Source organism: Python bivittatus, unplaced genomic scaffold (genome assembly GCF_059951505.1).
Source record: "Python bivittatus isolate LINGU-HERP-01145 unplaced genomic scaffold, Pbiv_v1 ctg000840_np1212, whole genome shotgun sequence".
Lineage (NCBI taxonomy): Eukaryota > Metazoa > Chordata > Lepidosauria > Squamata > Pythonidae > Python > Python bivittatus.
The window spans coordinates 13,733,403-13,746,450 of record NW_028277113.1 but is presented as its reverse complement, the minus strand read 5'-3'; the positions used below and the strand labels follow the sequence as shown (position 1 = coordinate 13,746,450).

The window sequence follows — 13,048 nt, the reverse complement described above, 5'->3', positions numbered from 1 at the left end:
GATAGGACATGGTAGCAGGTTAATAATCTTCAAATACCTCCATAACAAACAAGATGAATGAATATTCATTTATTGTAATAGCATGAAGGATAAAAACAATAGCTTCCTGTTTGTTGAATAGCAGAATAAATTTCGTAGAAGACATCTGCATCACCCGGCAGTCTTTAAGGAAGTCTAGATGGGAGTCTGTTCTGTATTTTAAACTTCTCCTGTAGATAGCTGTAGGGAGGCCTCTGAATGAACTTTTGGGAGTCTCCTGGCCCAGTTGGGACAAATGTGTGCATGTGCACACACATGTATGCACAGAAAAAGTTTCTGTGTGAATTGGTGTTTTCATATGGATCTGTTGTAACGTGTGTTAAAACAGTGGTCTCTTTCTTTGGGGATTGGGGGCGAGTGGGGACCATCTACAATTTGTGATGGTCTTGCTAGTGAAACCTGCTCCCAAACAATGCTTTTAAGACCAGTTATAGCTCTTACGTACTCCCAGGACCTTAATGTGAATGAACCCACAGAGTTTGAATTGGCCCATAAAGCTCATTTTTCAAGGCTGTTACATACATTCCACATAAGCATGTGGTACAGCTCATTCTGTTCCCTTTTGGTCATCATCTCAGTAACTTCTCTGAGTGTTTCATGGCTCAGAACAGCAGTTAGCTGTCCTTATGCAACACTCCAGAGAGGAAGAAAAGCTGTTATCAATGCTTTATATGGTGATCAATTAAAGATGTAAAAAAAGTATATGCCTCCCCACTGCAATTTTTGCTCCCCCCCCCCCCGCTTCCTGCTATGTATTTTATTTTATTTTTAGGCCGAGTCATATCTGGAAAGGATGTTTCATGCTAATTTCAGTCTGTTGCATTGAACCTTCTTAGATGATGATGGTTGCAATTGACTAGTATGTCCTTGACCCTGCACAGGAAGAACTCAAAAGAAAAATCTGTTGCTTCCTTTAGCATAACACTGACACTGGAGGAACAGACCATTCCTGCAGCATCTGTGGAAAGTCTTTGAGCTCTGCAAGCTCCCTCGATCGCCACATGCTAGTGCATTCTGGGGAAAGGCCTTATAAATGTTCAGTATGTGATCAGTCCTTCACCACCAATGGAAACATGCACAGGTGAGAGCCAGGAATGAGATGACGACGTGAAAAAAGGGTGATCAATGTGTGTGTTTGGAAGGTTTGTTTACAACATGTCCTATTCCCTTTCAGGGCTATAATCCAGTGGGTCTCATTTTAGCATATATGGTCACTGACAGCAGTTTCTTCCAGTGCATGTTCAATTGCTTTAGTGTGTCCCCTTGTTGGAACAGCTTATCGGATGATGGGACTTGAAAGTCCTGTACACATGAACTTCCTGAACCAAGACCACCTTCTCCTACTAAAAATGGAAAAATATTTCATTTGGGGCCATTTCTCAGCGTAGAGATTCTGTGTAGTAGATTTATTCTGTTCCCAATTACTCGTCCAGCCTGAGCTTCTTAAATAGAATGATATGAATACTGCAGAACATAACAATCTTTGCCAAAGACAAAAGGCTCAGAAACACCCGAAACAACACTCCACAATATTAGCTGTACTGCTCAGTTTTATCTCTCACAATTCCCCCTAGTACTGTTAAATTTTGATAGGTGGAAGGAAACAACGTATCATAATGAAAGAATTCATTCATTTCATTCTTCAATATACATTTATATTTAAATATATTAATGTTTTCTTTTGTGGACAACCCAAAGGCGAGTGATGGAGATGGGTGCCAAGATTTCCAAAACACTTCTAAATAAAATTACTACTGCTATTGTCTTTAAAGAAATCATTCTGATTTACTGATTCATTTAATCTAATCTGCATTCTGTGAGCTGCTTGGCTGAGAAATTACAGCCATCAGGTACCTTGTTCCTTTAAAACTCAGAACTATATCATTTCTTCGTATATTGCCAAACAACATGCTTAACAGGCTGTATCTTTTCAGTGTGATTTTTCCATTAGAAAGAGTGGAAACGATATGTTTCCAGGTTCCTCCTATGGCATGTTACCTGCCAGCACAGAACCAAGCATTTTGATAAAGGCCTGGTTGAGTTCATTAGGACATAGCATCTTCTTTATTATCTCAGGTCTGTATTGAGTGTGGGAGTTCAGATTCATCTATATCCAGTACTTTGGCCAAAAGCTTGACACCCCTGATCCCAAGTCCAAAACTAGAAGGACAGTGTTGTGTAGAGGTTAAAATGGTGGATTAGAAGCCAGAAAACCCAGGTTCTAGTCCTCCTTTAGGCATGGAAATCAACTGGATGACCTTGGGCCACTCCCTCCCTCTCAGCCCTAAATCAACATCAGGCTGTGTGACAAGCCAGCTCAAAAACAACCCTCCTTGTTGCATCATGCATTGATAAGCTTTGCTATAAGATCTAGGCAACACAGTGCAAAGCAAGCAAACTCAGCAACTAAGCAGGACAAACACTAATACAAACAAGAAAGTTTAGCCAGAAGCTAGAATTATTGCTTGAAGAAGTATCTAAAATAAAAAGTCCAGGGACATTTCTGGGTAAGTCTTCCTGGCATCATGGGTCTGAAGAAAGACTTCTCATCTTGTATGTGTTACAGTTCTCTTAGTACAGGGATGTAACTCTATAATCCGCTTTAAGCATCTTGTTTCTCATGCACATGAGTTAGAATTTAGAAACCTCCTACCTTTTTTTGATTTGGGCTACCAACTGGCCTTCCATTTAACAGAAAGAAACTACCTTTTCAGAAACAACACACATTTGCACTTAATATCTGAGTTGTGTTTGTTTACTGATTTTTTTTCCTGCAGCATCTAAAACATGTAATTAAATAAAATAGAAACCACAGCCACCAGACATTTCTTTATAGATTGAGAGGCCCAACTGAACTTAGTAGAATTAACTTCTAGGTAGGTGTACTAGGTCAGACTGCATAAAAGTGAACTGGCAGAAGTTGTGAAGAAATGAAAGATCAATAAAAAATCTTTTTGTCTAAGCCAAAGTAAAAGTGGTGTGTTAGATACATACTTTAGCATGATGTTCAAAGAAAGCCACTAACTCCATTTGAAATCAGTTTGTTGAATCCAAGCTTGTTTTAATCATGATTTGTTTTATATGAGCCCATATCCCTTGTTCATTTTTGTTTTCTACTCCTTTCTTTGGCTATATGCATAAGAAATGGAGAATTAGGAATTCGCTGAGGAAAAAAGATGTATGATTTCTTTACTGTCTGAGTTTTGTTCTTGGCTTTTTCACCAATCATGTGCGAAACAAATGTTGGCTTAGTTTTAAGTGCAAAAATAGCTATACCTTTTTTGCTGCTACATAAAATATTTGCCAGTGGAAGGGATGGTCTAGTTTGTTACAACAGAGATGCCTGTTGCTTTCTCTTCTTATGGCTAATGGTAGCTTTGGGTGAAAGTGGGATTTAAATAAGGGATCTCATAAATTGATTGCTAAACACTTGTGTGGTCTGTATTAATACTGCATTTTAGGCCTCGCCTGAAAGGTAAGCTTCAAAAACACAGTTTTTACAGACAGTAAGTATACAACATGAATGAAAGCTTTTCAGGATTCTCCATTTTACAGTATATAACAAATGCCAAATTCAAAATTTTAAGTATTTGATTTTTTTATCAGTGGTTTTAGAACTGAAGATCCTTTTGCAAGTAAAATATTGGCATATGTTTCAGTTAGCATTGTGTGCCCTGGACAAAGCCTACTGAGGTCTCCATGGCACAGCAGCTGGATAAAAGGAAGGTGGACAAGGGAGATGGATTCCTTCAACTTTTCATTAAGCTGCTTCATCTAGAGCACTGTTTATCAACCTTGGCAACTTGAAGATGTGTGGACTTCAACTCCTGGCTGGAGAATTCTGAGAATTGAAGTCCACACATCTTCAAGTTGCCAAGGTTGATAAACACTGCCCTAGAGGAACATGGTTTGATGAAGGAATCTGCAAAACTTTGTGTGCATGGACAAACATTGGCACATTCTTTTCTGTATTTTGCTAGCATGTTTTCAAATGTGACTGCACATTGATAGTGCCTAGAAACTCTGAGATCCTCACATTTTCAAAGGTACAACAACTGACATCTTTCTGCTAAGAAAGCACAAGCAACTGCTTTTGAATCAGCCTAAGGCTCTATCAAATCTGGCTTTTTTTCCTCCAGGGGTGGTAGCCAAGTAAGGCAGAAGTGTCTCCTGTTTGTCCGGTTACCTGATATTCAGAGTTCTACTGCTCTTCCCAAGGACATTCTGTTCTGCTTTTCAAGACTAATAACCATTGTTGACAAATTTGTCTAGTCTTTTCTAAAGCTGCCTAAGGTTGCCCTTGGTGTACTGTGTATTTGTTAAAAAAACAAATTGCGGTGCTACTGGTATCCTGATTTAACATACTGGTACTGACCTTTGAAGTCCTAAATGGTTTTGAACCAAGTTCTCAGTAGAACTGATACACCTACATATATTGCCCTGTGCTTTAAAATCAGCATCCAAGGCCCAGTTCGTTGGCTGGGTTGTGACAACAGTTAGGTTGATGATAGGGCCTTTTTCCACATTGGCTGCATAGTCCTGGAATATCCTCTTAAAGGCAGTCCAGCTATCTCTCTTCCCAAATGGTCATTGGCAGTTAATTTCCCCCCAATTTGAGATGTTTAAAAACTACTTTATTTGCCCGGCTTTAATTCTGTTTTTTAAAATGGTTTAAATGGTGCTTGAGTTTTAGCTGCTGATTTGCTATAGCTCACCTTAGAGAAGGGTATGCAACTAAAAAGACAGATTAAAAATCTGTGAAATAATACTTGTTCTCTAATTACATCTAACAAACTTGTGACAAATGCTAGCTTGACGAAGCATTTCAGTGAATGTCGTACTTCTGTTTTAGCTCTGTTGAAACAAACTACAGGCTTAGAGATTCGAGAGAGGCAGTCCTGTTGACGAGTAACGAGCAATGCAGCTCAAGAGACAGCATGTATAAAATTTATGTTGGCAACACTTGAACATGCTTCTCCTTTGCAGGGCGGCCGATTCACATAACTTGAAATATTTATATCTGATCCCTGAAGCAAGCCTGGCCAAACAGGTTCTTGAAGTGCTTGGCAACTTGCTTGATGTATCAGGCCATTCATGTTGGAACTTAGGTGTCCGTCACATTATGCGTTTCTTGATTGCATGGGAGGAATTATGCAACTTTCTGCAAGGCAGTGATTCCCAATTAGAAAAATGTGGATTGTGAGTAATAGGTTAAAAACGATGTCTCTTTCTCATGCTGCTTTTCCCAGCTCTGTGTGACCATCTGTTAGATACCTGCTAAATAAAAGAGGAGGCCAAAAGATGAGACCTTTTTAATTTCCTAGCCTGGTGCAGTCTTCAGTGGTGGTCTTTCACTGTTCTAATTTACTGAGACATAGGGTGAACCTTCTAAATCGACCCTCCTCCCTTCTTTTAAAACTTGGAGGGCTTGTACTGTAGAGGGTCCATCAGGTTCAGAATGCAGATTTACAGAGGATGTGCACTGGCAAAAGTCATCTTCTATGCCCAGGATGCATTTTCTTCCTTAGTCAGTTTTTTCAAGATGAAATGTTCTTACCACAGTTGAATTATATCTGGAAGGGTGTGTTTGTCTTGGTATACTTTTAAGGAAACCTCTTGAAATTACATTTCCTAAGTGGCATTTTATAGCATCCTCACATGCACTTTCCAGAATATCTTTTTCTCCAGTTTCAGTTCCAGCTTGAAACTGATTGGATTAAAGATTGAAAATGCTTTTTCCAACAATAACTTCTCAGGAAGTAACCAGAGATGGGGTTAATTTTCTGCAACCCAGCTGCTAACAATGGCAAGAACTACATGTTAGGATTACAAGTAGTCCTCAGCTTACGTCCATTTGTTCCATACAGTGGTGTTGAAAAAATGGGCGTATGATTGATCTTCAAAGTTCTGGCCATTGCAGCACCCCTGCGGTCTCATGATTGCAATCTGGGCACTTGGGTGCCTGGCTTGTGATTACAACATTGCAGGGAACCGCAGTCATGTGATCGCCATTTGCAGCCTTCTCTGCTGGCTTCTCACAAGCAAAGTCAATGGGGAAGCCGGCAGGGAAGTCGCTCCTGCTTTTTATCCCACCCAGAGTACCCTCCCACCTGTACCGGCCCTCCCAGGCCCTCCTCTGACTTGTGCCAGCCCCCTCAGGGCCTCCCCTGGCCTGCACCAGCCCTCTTCCAGCCTCCCCCACCCCCCTGTGCAGCATTCCCACGCTCCTTACCTGGGACTCCCTCCACTTCCCACTTAACGACCTGTGCATCCTGGGGTTGCAATGGCAACTGGGACTGCTGGAATTGCCGTTGTAACCCGAGGACTACCCATACATTGATTATACGTGTTCCATAGTTCAGAGTATTTTTCAATCTGATCCCTATGTGTGTAAGTTTTTAACTATGATATTAGGTACTTCTGGTTCACGTCTTACGTATTTCTCCATCATTCTGGAGCAGCAGAAAGTTTGTAACTGTGGTTAGCATCTTCTTTCAGATAGGCAGAATAATGAGCTGTTCTGTTTGAAACAAACCAACCAAGAAATCTTTTAATTCTGAGAACTCTGTTTCCAGTTCAGAAGAATTCTTCTAAGATTCTGCTGGTTTGAATGAGTGACATTTTCTTACCTAAGCCACTTAAATCTCACAACATTTTAAAAATAACTCTCTGTTGTGAAGTGGGACCATCCTGTTCAGTTTAATAGAAATATCAGTTGATCAGAGAAGCGGCTTTAGTGTGTGCAGGGAGGGGGACATTCACAATCCACTGTGAAAATTAGGCACCGGGGGGGTGGGGGGGAAGGCACCAGTTGCAAAGTAAAAAAATGGTTTTATGCTGGATTATTTTAAAAGTTTTTATGCACAAGGATGCCTTGTGTGCCTGTAGCACCCCTGGAGGCATATATAATTACATTTTACTTTAAGATTGTCCAGTATTGTAGATATGCCATTTTGTGTGGAAATGGGTCATTATGAGACAAGTTGAGCTTGGTCTCTGATGTGTTTAGTCAGCTACCAAACTCAGCTGCTTATATGCCTTTATTCACTTACTAAATATATTTATATGGCTGCCCATCTACCAAAGGCAGTATAGGTGGCAAACAAAGATAAAAACAAAAGCAGATTTATAGCCCATTAAAGAAAAAACAAGTTAAGGGGTCCTAAAACATCTCCACAATCAAGCACACCAGCACCCTGCCCCTAGTCTCTAGGGCTGTGTTTCTCAACCTTGGCAACTGTCAGACGTGTGGACTTCAACTCCCAGAATTCTCAGAACGGCTGGCTGGGGAATTCTGGGAATTGAAGTCCACACATCTGAAAGTTGCCAAGGTTGAGAAACATTGCTCTAGGGAATAGCCAGGTCTTTGTGCCATCTGGAAGGGCAGAAGGGTCAGGGCTGTCTGTATTTCTTCAGATGCAAAGAGGTTGGGCTGCCCACGTTTTCCCCCCCTCAATTAATGCATAGTCGCCACTGACTTTAATATCTCTTTGGTATATATTTTTCAACTAAAAAAAAAAATAAAGAAGTGTGTTATAAAAAAAGGGGGGTTGTTTCTAGTTTTGTCCCAGAGATAGAGCAATGATAATCGCAAAACCTTTCAGTAGACCCTTAAATACGTATCTTCTGCTTTTATGGAAGATTACATTTTCCCATGCTTATAGATGATTTTTGGATACAACTGGATGGTCATACTGTCACAGATTAGAACCTCTGGAGTAAGGTGGTTTTTGTAAATCAAATCAAATCAATAAAATAGATTGTTTTTACTTGGGGAACCCCCCCCCCCAAGTATTGTTAATTTTCACCACCACCACGGAGTGGCTGAATGTACTTTGCTTTGTCGGACTGTAAATGAAGGGCTGATGAGAAACTGCACTGGATTCCCAGAACCTCAGAACAAGAAAATGTGCATCATTTAACATTTTGTACTCCTGACTAAATTAGGGTTAGGGCAGGTGCCCTATTGCTTTGCTATAGGTTATCTTGCCTTGAGATGCAGTGGTATGTTTCCATCATGATATCATATTCAATTCTCCCCGGGGCCTTGCCTGTACATTAACAGGCCATTAAAGAGAAGGCATGAAAATCTGTTAACGGTGCAGGTGGCAGAGTGAGGGCCTTCTGGGGATTGCTGACTCTTGGCCAGGGTGAAATACTGCATGCATCTAACAAAATTGTATTTACTGTGGATAAAGTTATTTCAGTATTGCATCGTGTTTTCTTTACTTAGAAGAAGCGCTTTTCAAAAATCACCCAAGAGTTGTGATGGGGGAGGAAAGTGGGACATCTCATGCTCCTTCTCTCAATCAGCAGGAATTCTTCCTCACTGCAGGTTTTCAGGCACCATTTGTGTCTTGGATTGTAGTTGATGGCTTACCAGGCCCATTTACAAAGACTCTGCCAACCCGAAATGGTATGAGTGAGGTTGTAGATACAAGTTTTAACATGCATTTTAATAATGTGCTGCAGTGTTGAATGAGTATGTTTTCCATTCTTTTGTTAGATTTCTTTAAAAGAAATAAGCCCCAGTCCCTCACATACAGTCTATGTTCTGAAGATTGTACTGTTAAACCTGTAGACATAGATAAAATCTTGCTCATCTTTTTCAGTTGACTTTCCATCTTAGTGTTGAGCATAATGTATCTAGGGTCACAGTCCACTGTGAAGTTTTTCTATAGGCTACATTGCAATGAGTGGGAGTAATGCAAGAAGAAAAATATGCTCTTGGGTTGCTCTTTTTCACTTCAACGGGACTTCCACAGAAAAATTTCCCTGTGCATTCTGTTTGCGTTTCTGTTGAATTACTCAGCGTTGCCATCCTTCACTCTGAATTATTTCCTGCTTCCAAGAGTTTAATTTTGCTTATTGCATCAGTTCTGTAGAACTGAGTTTGAACAAAATAGCCTTTAATAGAGTGTTCTGTTTGTTTCACATGGGACTCTTATCACGTTGTACCTTGGCCGATGCAAAGTTATTTATCTCTTTAAATATTGCTTGAGCATCCTTTTTTTCTTATGTCTTATTAAATGAATGATCTCTTTGCTCTGGGGTGCTTTGTTTTAGCTATTTGTTTCAGATTGCACAGGGAGGAATGGAACCAGAAATGTACCACTGAAGTAAGGATCTTGCCATGATTGTAACGGACGATATTCTCTTTTCTATCTCATTTCTGCCTGCTTTGGTATTTTCACGGAACTTTTCTTGGATCACCATGAGATCTTTTGATCCGATCATGGTTTGGCTGTGCTGGAACTAGAGGAAAGTCTGTAAAGTAGGGCTGTGGACATTTCAAAAGTGATTTGGCAGTAGTGTTTTGAACTTTCTACAAACACAGCGCCTCTCTATTTATGAAAGCAGCTGGTCTTATTCCAGGCTACTGGACAAGCCTGAAAACAAGATGTGCCTGCTCTAATTATAATAGGTCAGCTGCTTACAGCAGCCACATCTTTTTCCAGGCTCATACAAATAGCTTGAAAAAAAAAATTGGCTGCTTTAGTGAATAGCAGAGATTTTATTCTGCTATAAGCTGTGCTCATGTGAGGTCCAGCCACTTCTAGATCGTCCTTCTAGGTCAAAACCTGCAGCGTAAGAGTTCCTATTCAGAAATTTGAAAGTGGGGAAGGTGATAGAGCTGAAGGAATGCGCCTTCCCATATTAAGGACTTTGGCAGCTATTTTTTTTCCCAGAGTGGGTACAAGCAGGTGGATGATGATGATGATTCCATCCTTCATTATGTTGGTTGAGTGTAGTTTTATACTCAGATAAGATTTTGCTTATGGGCTTAATTTTGTGTACTGTATAGAGAAATTCCTGGGAGTATAACCTCTTTTTAAAAGTTCCTAACTTTGATACCTGATATCTTTCACTTGTCGGTTACTTGAATCTTTTAACTGGGAAGACTTCTGCCTGAGAAACTGAGAAAATCATCTGATGTGATACAGGGGAATTTTCTTAGATCCCTGTGTTCCATATTTGATGTGAGAGATGGGGAAAATCTGTTTGCACACAGAAAACTGAATGTGCTAGGGAGTGGTGTTACATCATGAGATATCACAGCATGCATGGACTGGCCTTTTGTTATTTCAGCACAAGCTTTTGCTTGCACCCTTAACAGTTTCAGTTGTGTAAACTTTTTTTTTCCAAAATTGCTCCATTCTGGCCCACACTGCATCTTCCAAGGTTTTGATCTCATACCTGAATGTTGATTATTTGCAAATGAGCGATGATATATGCCTGCTAAAGTAGCTTCAGAGAAGGCAGAAATGGAAAAGCCAGATATGAAATAAAAATAAAATGATTTTGGCATTTGAATGGGTGCACTAAAACAAGCACGGAGCACATGTAGAGCCGCAAGGCAATTTGTGTTGCTTTCAGGCCCTTCTAATCAGAATCCTAAGAATGTCAGTTTACAGTTTTCAAGGTTGTAGAGATAAGCTTGCAGGCCTGGTGCTGATTTCAGATGAAAAGCCGAGCACACTAGTAAAGATGCACAAATATCCTCTGGTCCTTTTTAAATAGACAACCAAGTCCAACTAGCCTAAATTCCAGTTCTAAAGCTAGCGTGCTTTGCTTGCCAATTTACTGACACCTTTTTTTTTGTTTTCACATTTCCCCCCTAGAAACTCACTTTCATCACGGCTTTTTATTATTTGTTCACATTTAAGGAAAACTTTTTAAAAAAATGATTACATTGTTCACCAGTCACCATCAGTGTTCTGAACATACTTACAACTGATGTTCCAATTTATTTATTATTTTGATTGTTTTTATATCCTGCCTTTCCTTAGTGATGTGTATGGTTGCCGGGGGAGGGCACCTGATCCCACACAACCAACTTGTGAGATTGGGGCCACTAGACTCGGATTTGAATATTCAGGATATTCTGTATGTGGATATTCTGTAATCTAATCCCTTGAGTGCTATACTACACTGATTCTAGATTACCATCAAAAGTACATTTAGTGTGAACTACAGTGGGGCAAAAAAGTATTTAGTCAGCCACCAATTCTGCAAGTTCTCCCACTTAAAAAGATGAGAGAGGCCTGTAATTTTCATCATAGGTATACCTCAACTATGAGAGACAAAATGGGGGGAAAAAATCCAGAAAATCACATTGTCTGATTTTTAAAGAATTTATTTGAAAATCATGGTGGAAAATAAGTATTTGGTCAATATCAAAAGTTCATCTCAATACTTTGTTATATATCCTTTGTTGGCAATGACAGAGGTCAAACGTTTTCTGTAAGTCTTCACAAGGTTTTCACACACTGTGGCTGGTATTTTGGCCCATTCCTCCATGCAGATCTCCTCTAGAGCAGGGATGTTTTGGAGCAACACAGACTTTCAACTCCCTCCAAAGGTTTTCCATGGGGTTGAGATCTGGAGACTAGCTAGGCCACTCCAGGACCTTGAAATGCTTCTTACGAAGCCACTCCTTCGTTGCCTGGGTGGTGGGTTTGGGATCATTGTCATGCTGAAAGACCCAGCCACATTTCATCTTCAATGCCCTTCCTGATGGAAGGAGGTGTTCACTCAAAATCTCACGATACATGGCCCCATTCATTCTTTCCTTTACACAGATCAGTCGTCCTGGTCCCTTTGTGGAAAAACAGCCCCAAAGCATGATGTTTCCACCCCCATGCTTCACAGTAGGTATGGTGTTCTTTGGATGCCACTCAGCATTCTCTCTCCTCCAAACACGAGTTGAGTTTAGACCAAAACGTTCTCCTTTGGTTTCATCTGACCATATGACATTCTCCCAATCCTCTTCTGGATCATCCAAATGCTCTCTAGCAAACTTCAGACGGGCCCGGACATGTACTGGCTTAAGCAGGGGGACACGTCTGGCACTGCAGGATTTGAGTCCCTGGCAGCATAGTGTGTTATTGATGGTAGCCTTTGTTACTTTGGTCCCAGCTCTCTGCAGGTCATTCACTAGGTCCCCCTGTGTGGTTCTGGGATTTTTGCTCACCGTTCTTGTGATCATTTTGACCCCACAGGGTGAGATCTTGCGTGGAGCCCCAGATCGAGGGAGATTATCAGTGGTCTTGTATGTCTTCCATTTTCTAATTATTGTTCCCACAGTTGATTTCTTCACACCAAGCTGCTTGCCTATTGCAGATTCAGTCTTCCCAGCCTGGTGCAGGTCTACAATTTTGTTTCTGGTGTCCTTCGACAGCTCTTTGCTCTTGGCCATAGTAGAATTTGGAGTGTGACTGTTTGAGGTTGTGGACAGGTGTCTTTTATACTGATATCAAGGTCAAACAGGTGCCATTACTACAGGTAACTAGCGGAGGACAGAGGAGCCTCTTAAAGAAGTAGTTACAGGTCTGTGAGAGCCAGACATCTTGCTTGTTTGTAGGTGACCAAATACTTATTTTCCACCATGATTTGCAAATAAATTCTTTAAAAATCAGACAATGTGATTTTCTGGATTTTTTCCCCCATTTTGTCTCTCATAGTTGAGGTATACCTATGATGAAAATTACAGGCCTCTCTCATCTTTTTAAGTGGGAGAACATGCACAATTGGTGGCTGACTAAATACTTTTTTGCCCCACTGTATGCAAGTATGCTAACCATTGTTTATGATTACTTTGGCACTTCCTTTTTTAAGTTGTCCCATTTTTTGGCGAAGTTAAAAATTCTTAGAATGTGCTCTGTTCTTGGAAGCTTTATATTTTGTCTTTTTTCCCCTTCAATACTTTATTGATACAGCGTAAGCATAATATCTGTGATTTGCACATTGCTCCTCCACTTTTTAAAATCCAGCTTCAAACACTAGCTGCAGACCTGTTTGGTAACAGTGTGGTGAACTGCATGTGCTTGAAGAACATTGCCTCCCAATAAGCATGGTCTGATTCAAATATTTGGCCCTCCTAATTACAATAGATTATATTCCTTGCGTCTTCACATTCATCCCTGAATAGATTGAATACATTCCAATGGAATGTCGGTGGGATTATTTTTGAGGTGTATTACATACGGTTTATTTCATCTTCCTGTCT

At 40.4% G+C, this 13,048-nt stretch overlaps 1 protein-coding gene across 7 annotated transcripts in view; it reads left to right on the top strand.

Moving 5' to 3' along the window:
* Positions 1-13,048, top strand: part of RREB1 (ras responsive element binding protein 1) — a 142,992-nt gene that overhangs the window by 85,727 nt on the left and 44,217 nt on the right. For all 7 annotated transcript variants that reach the window (XM_025176336.2, XM_025176351.2, XM_007422131.3 and 4 more), the window contains one exon: positions 957-1,120. In XM_025176336.2, the coding sequence (XP_025032104.1) occupies positions 957-1,120 (164 nt within the window). The remainder of the gene's footprint in view (positions 1-956; positions 1,121-13,048) is intronic.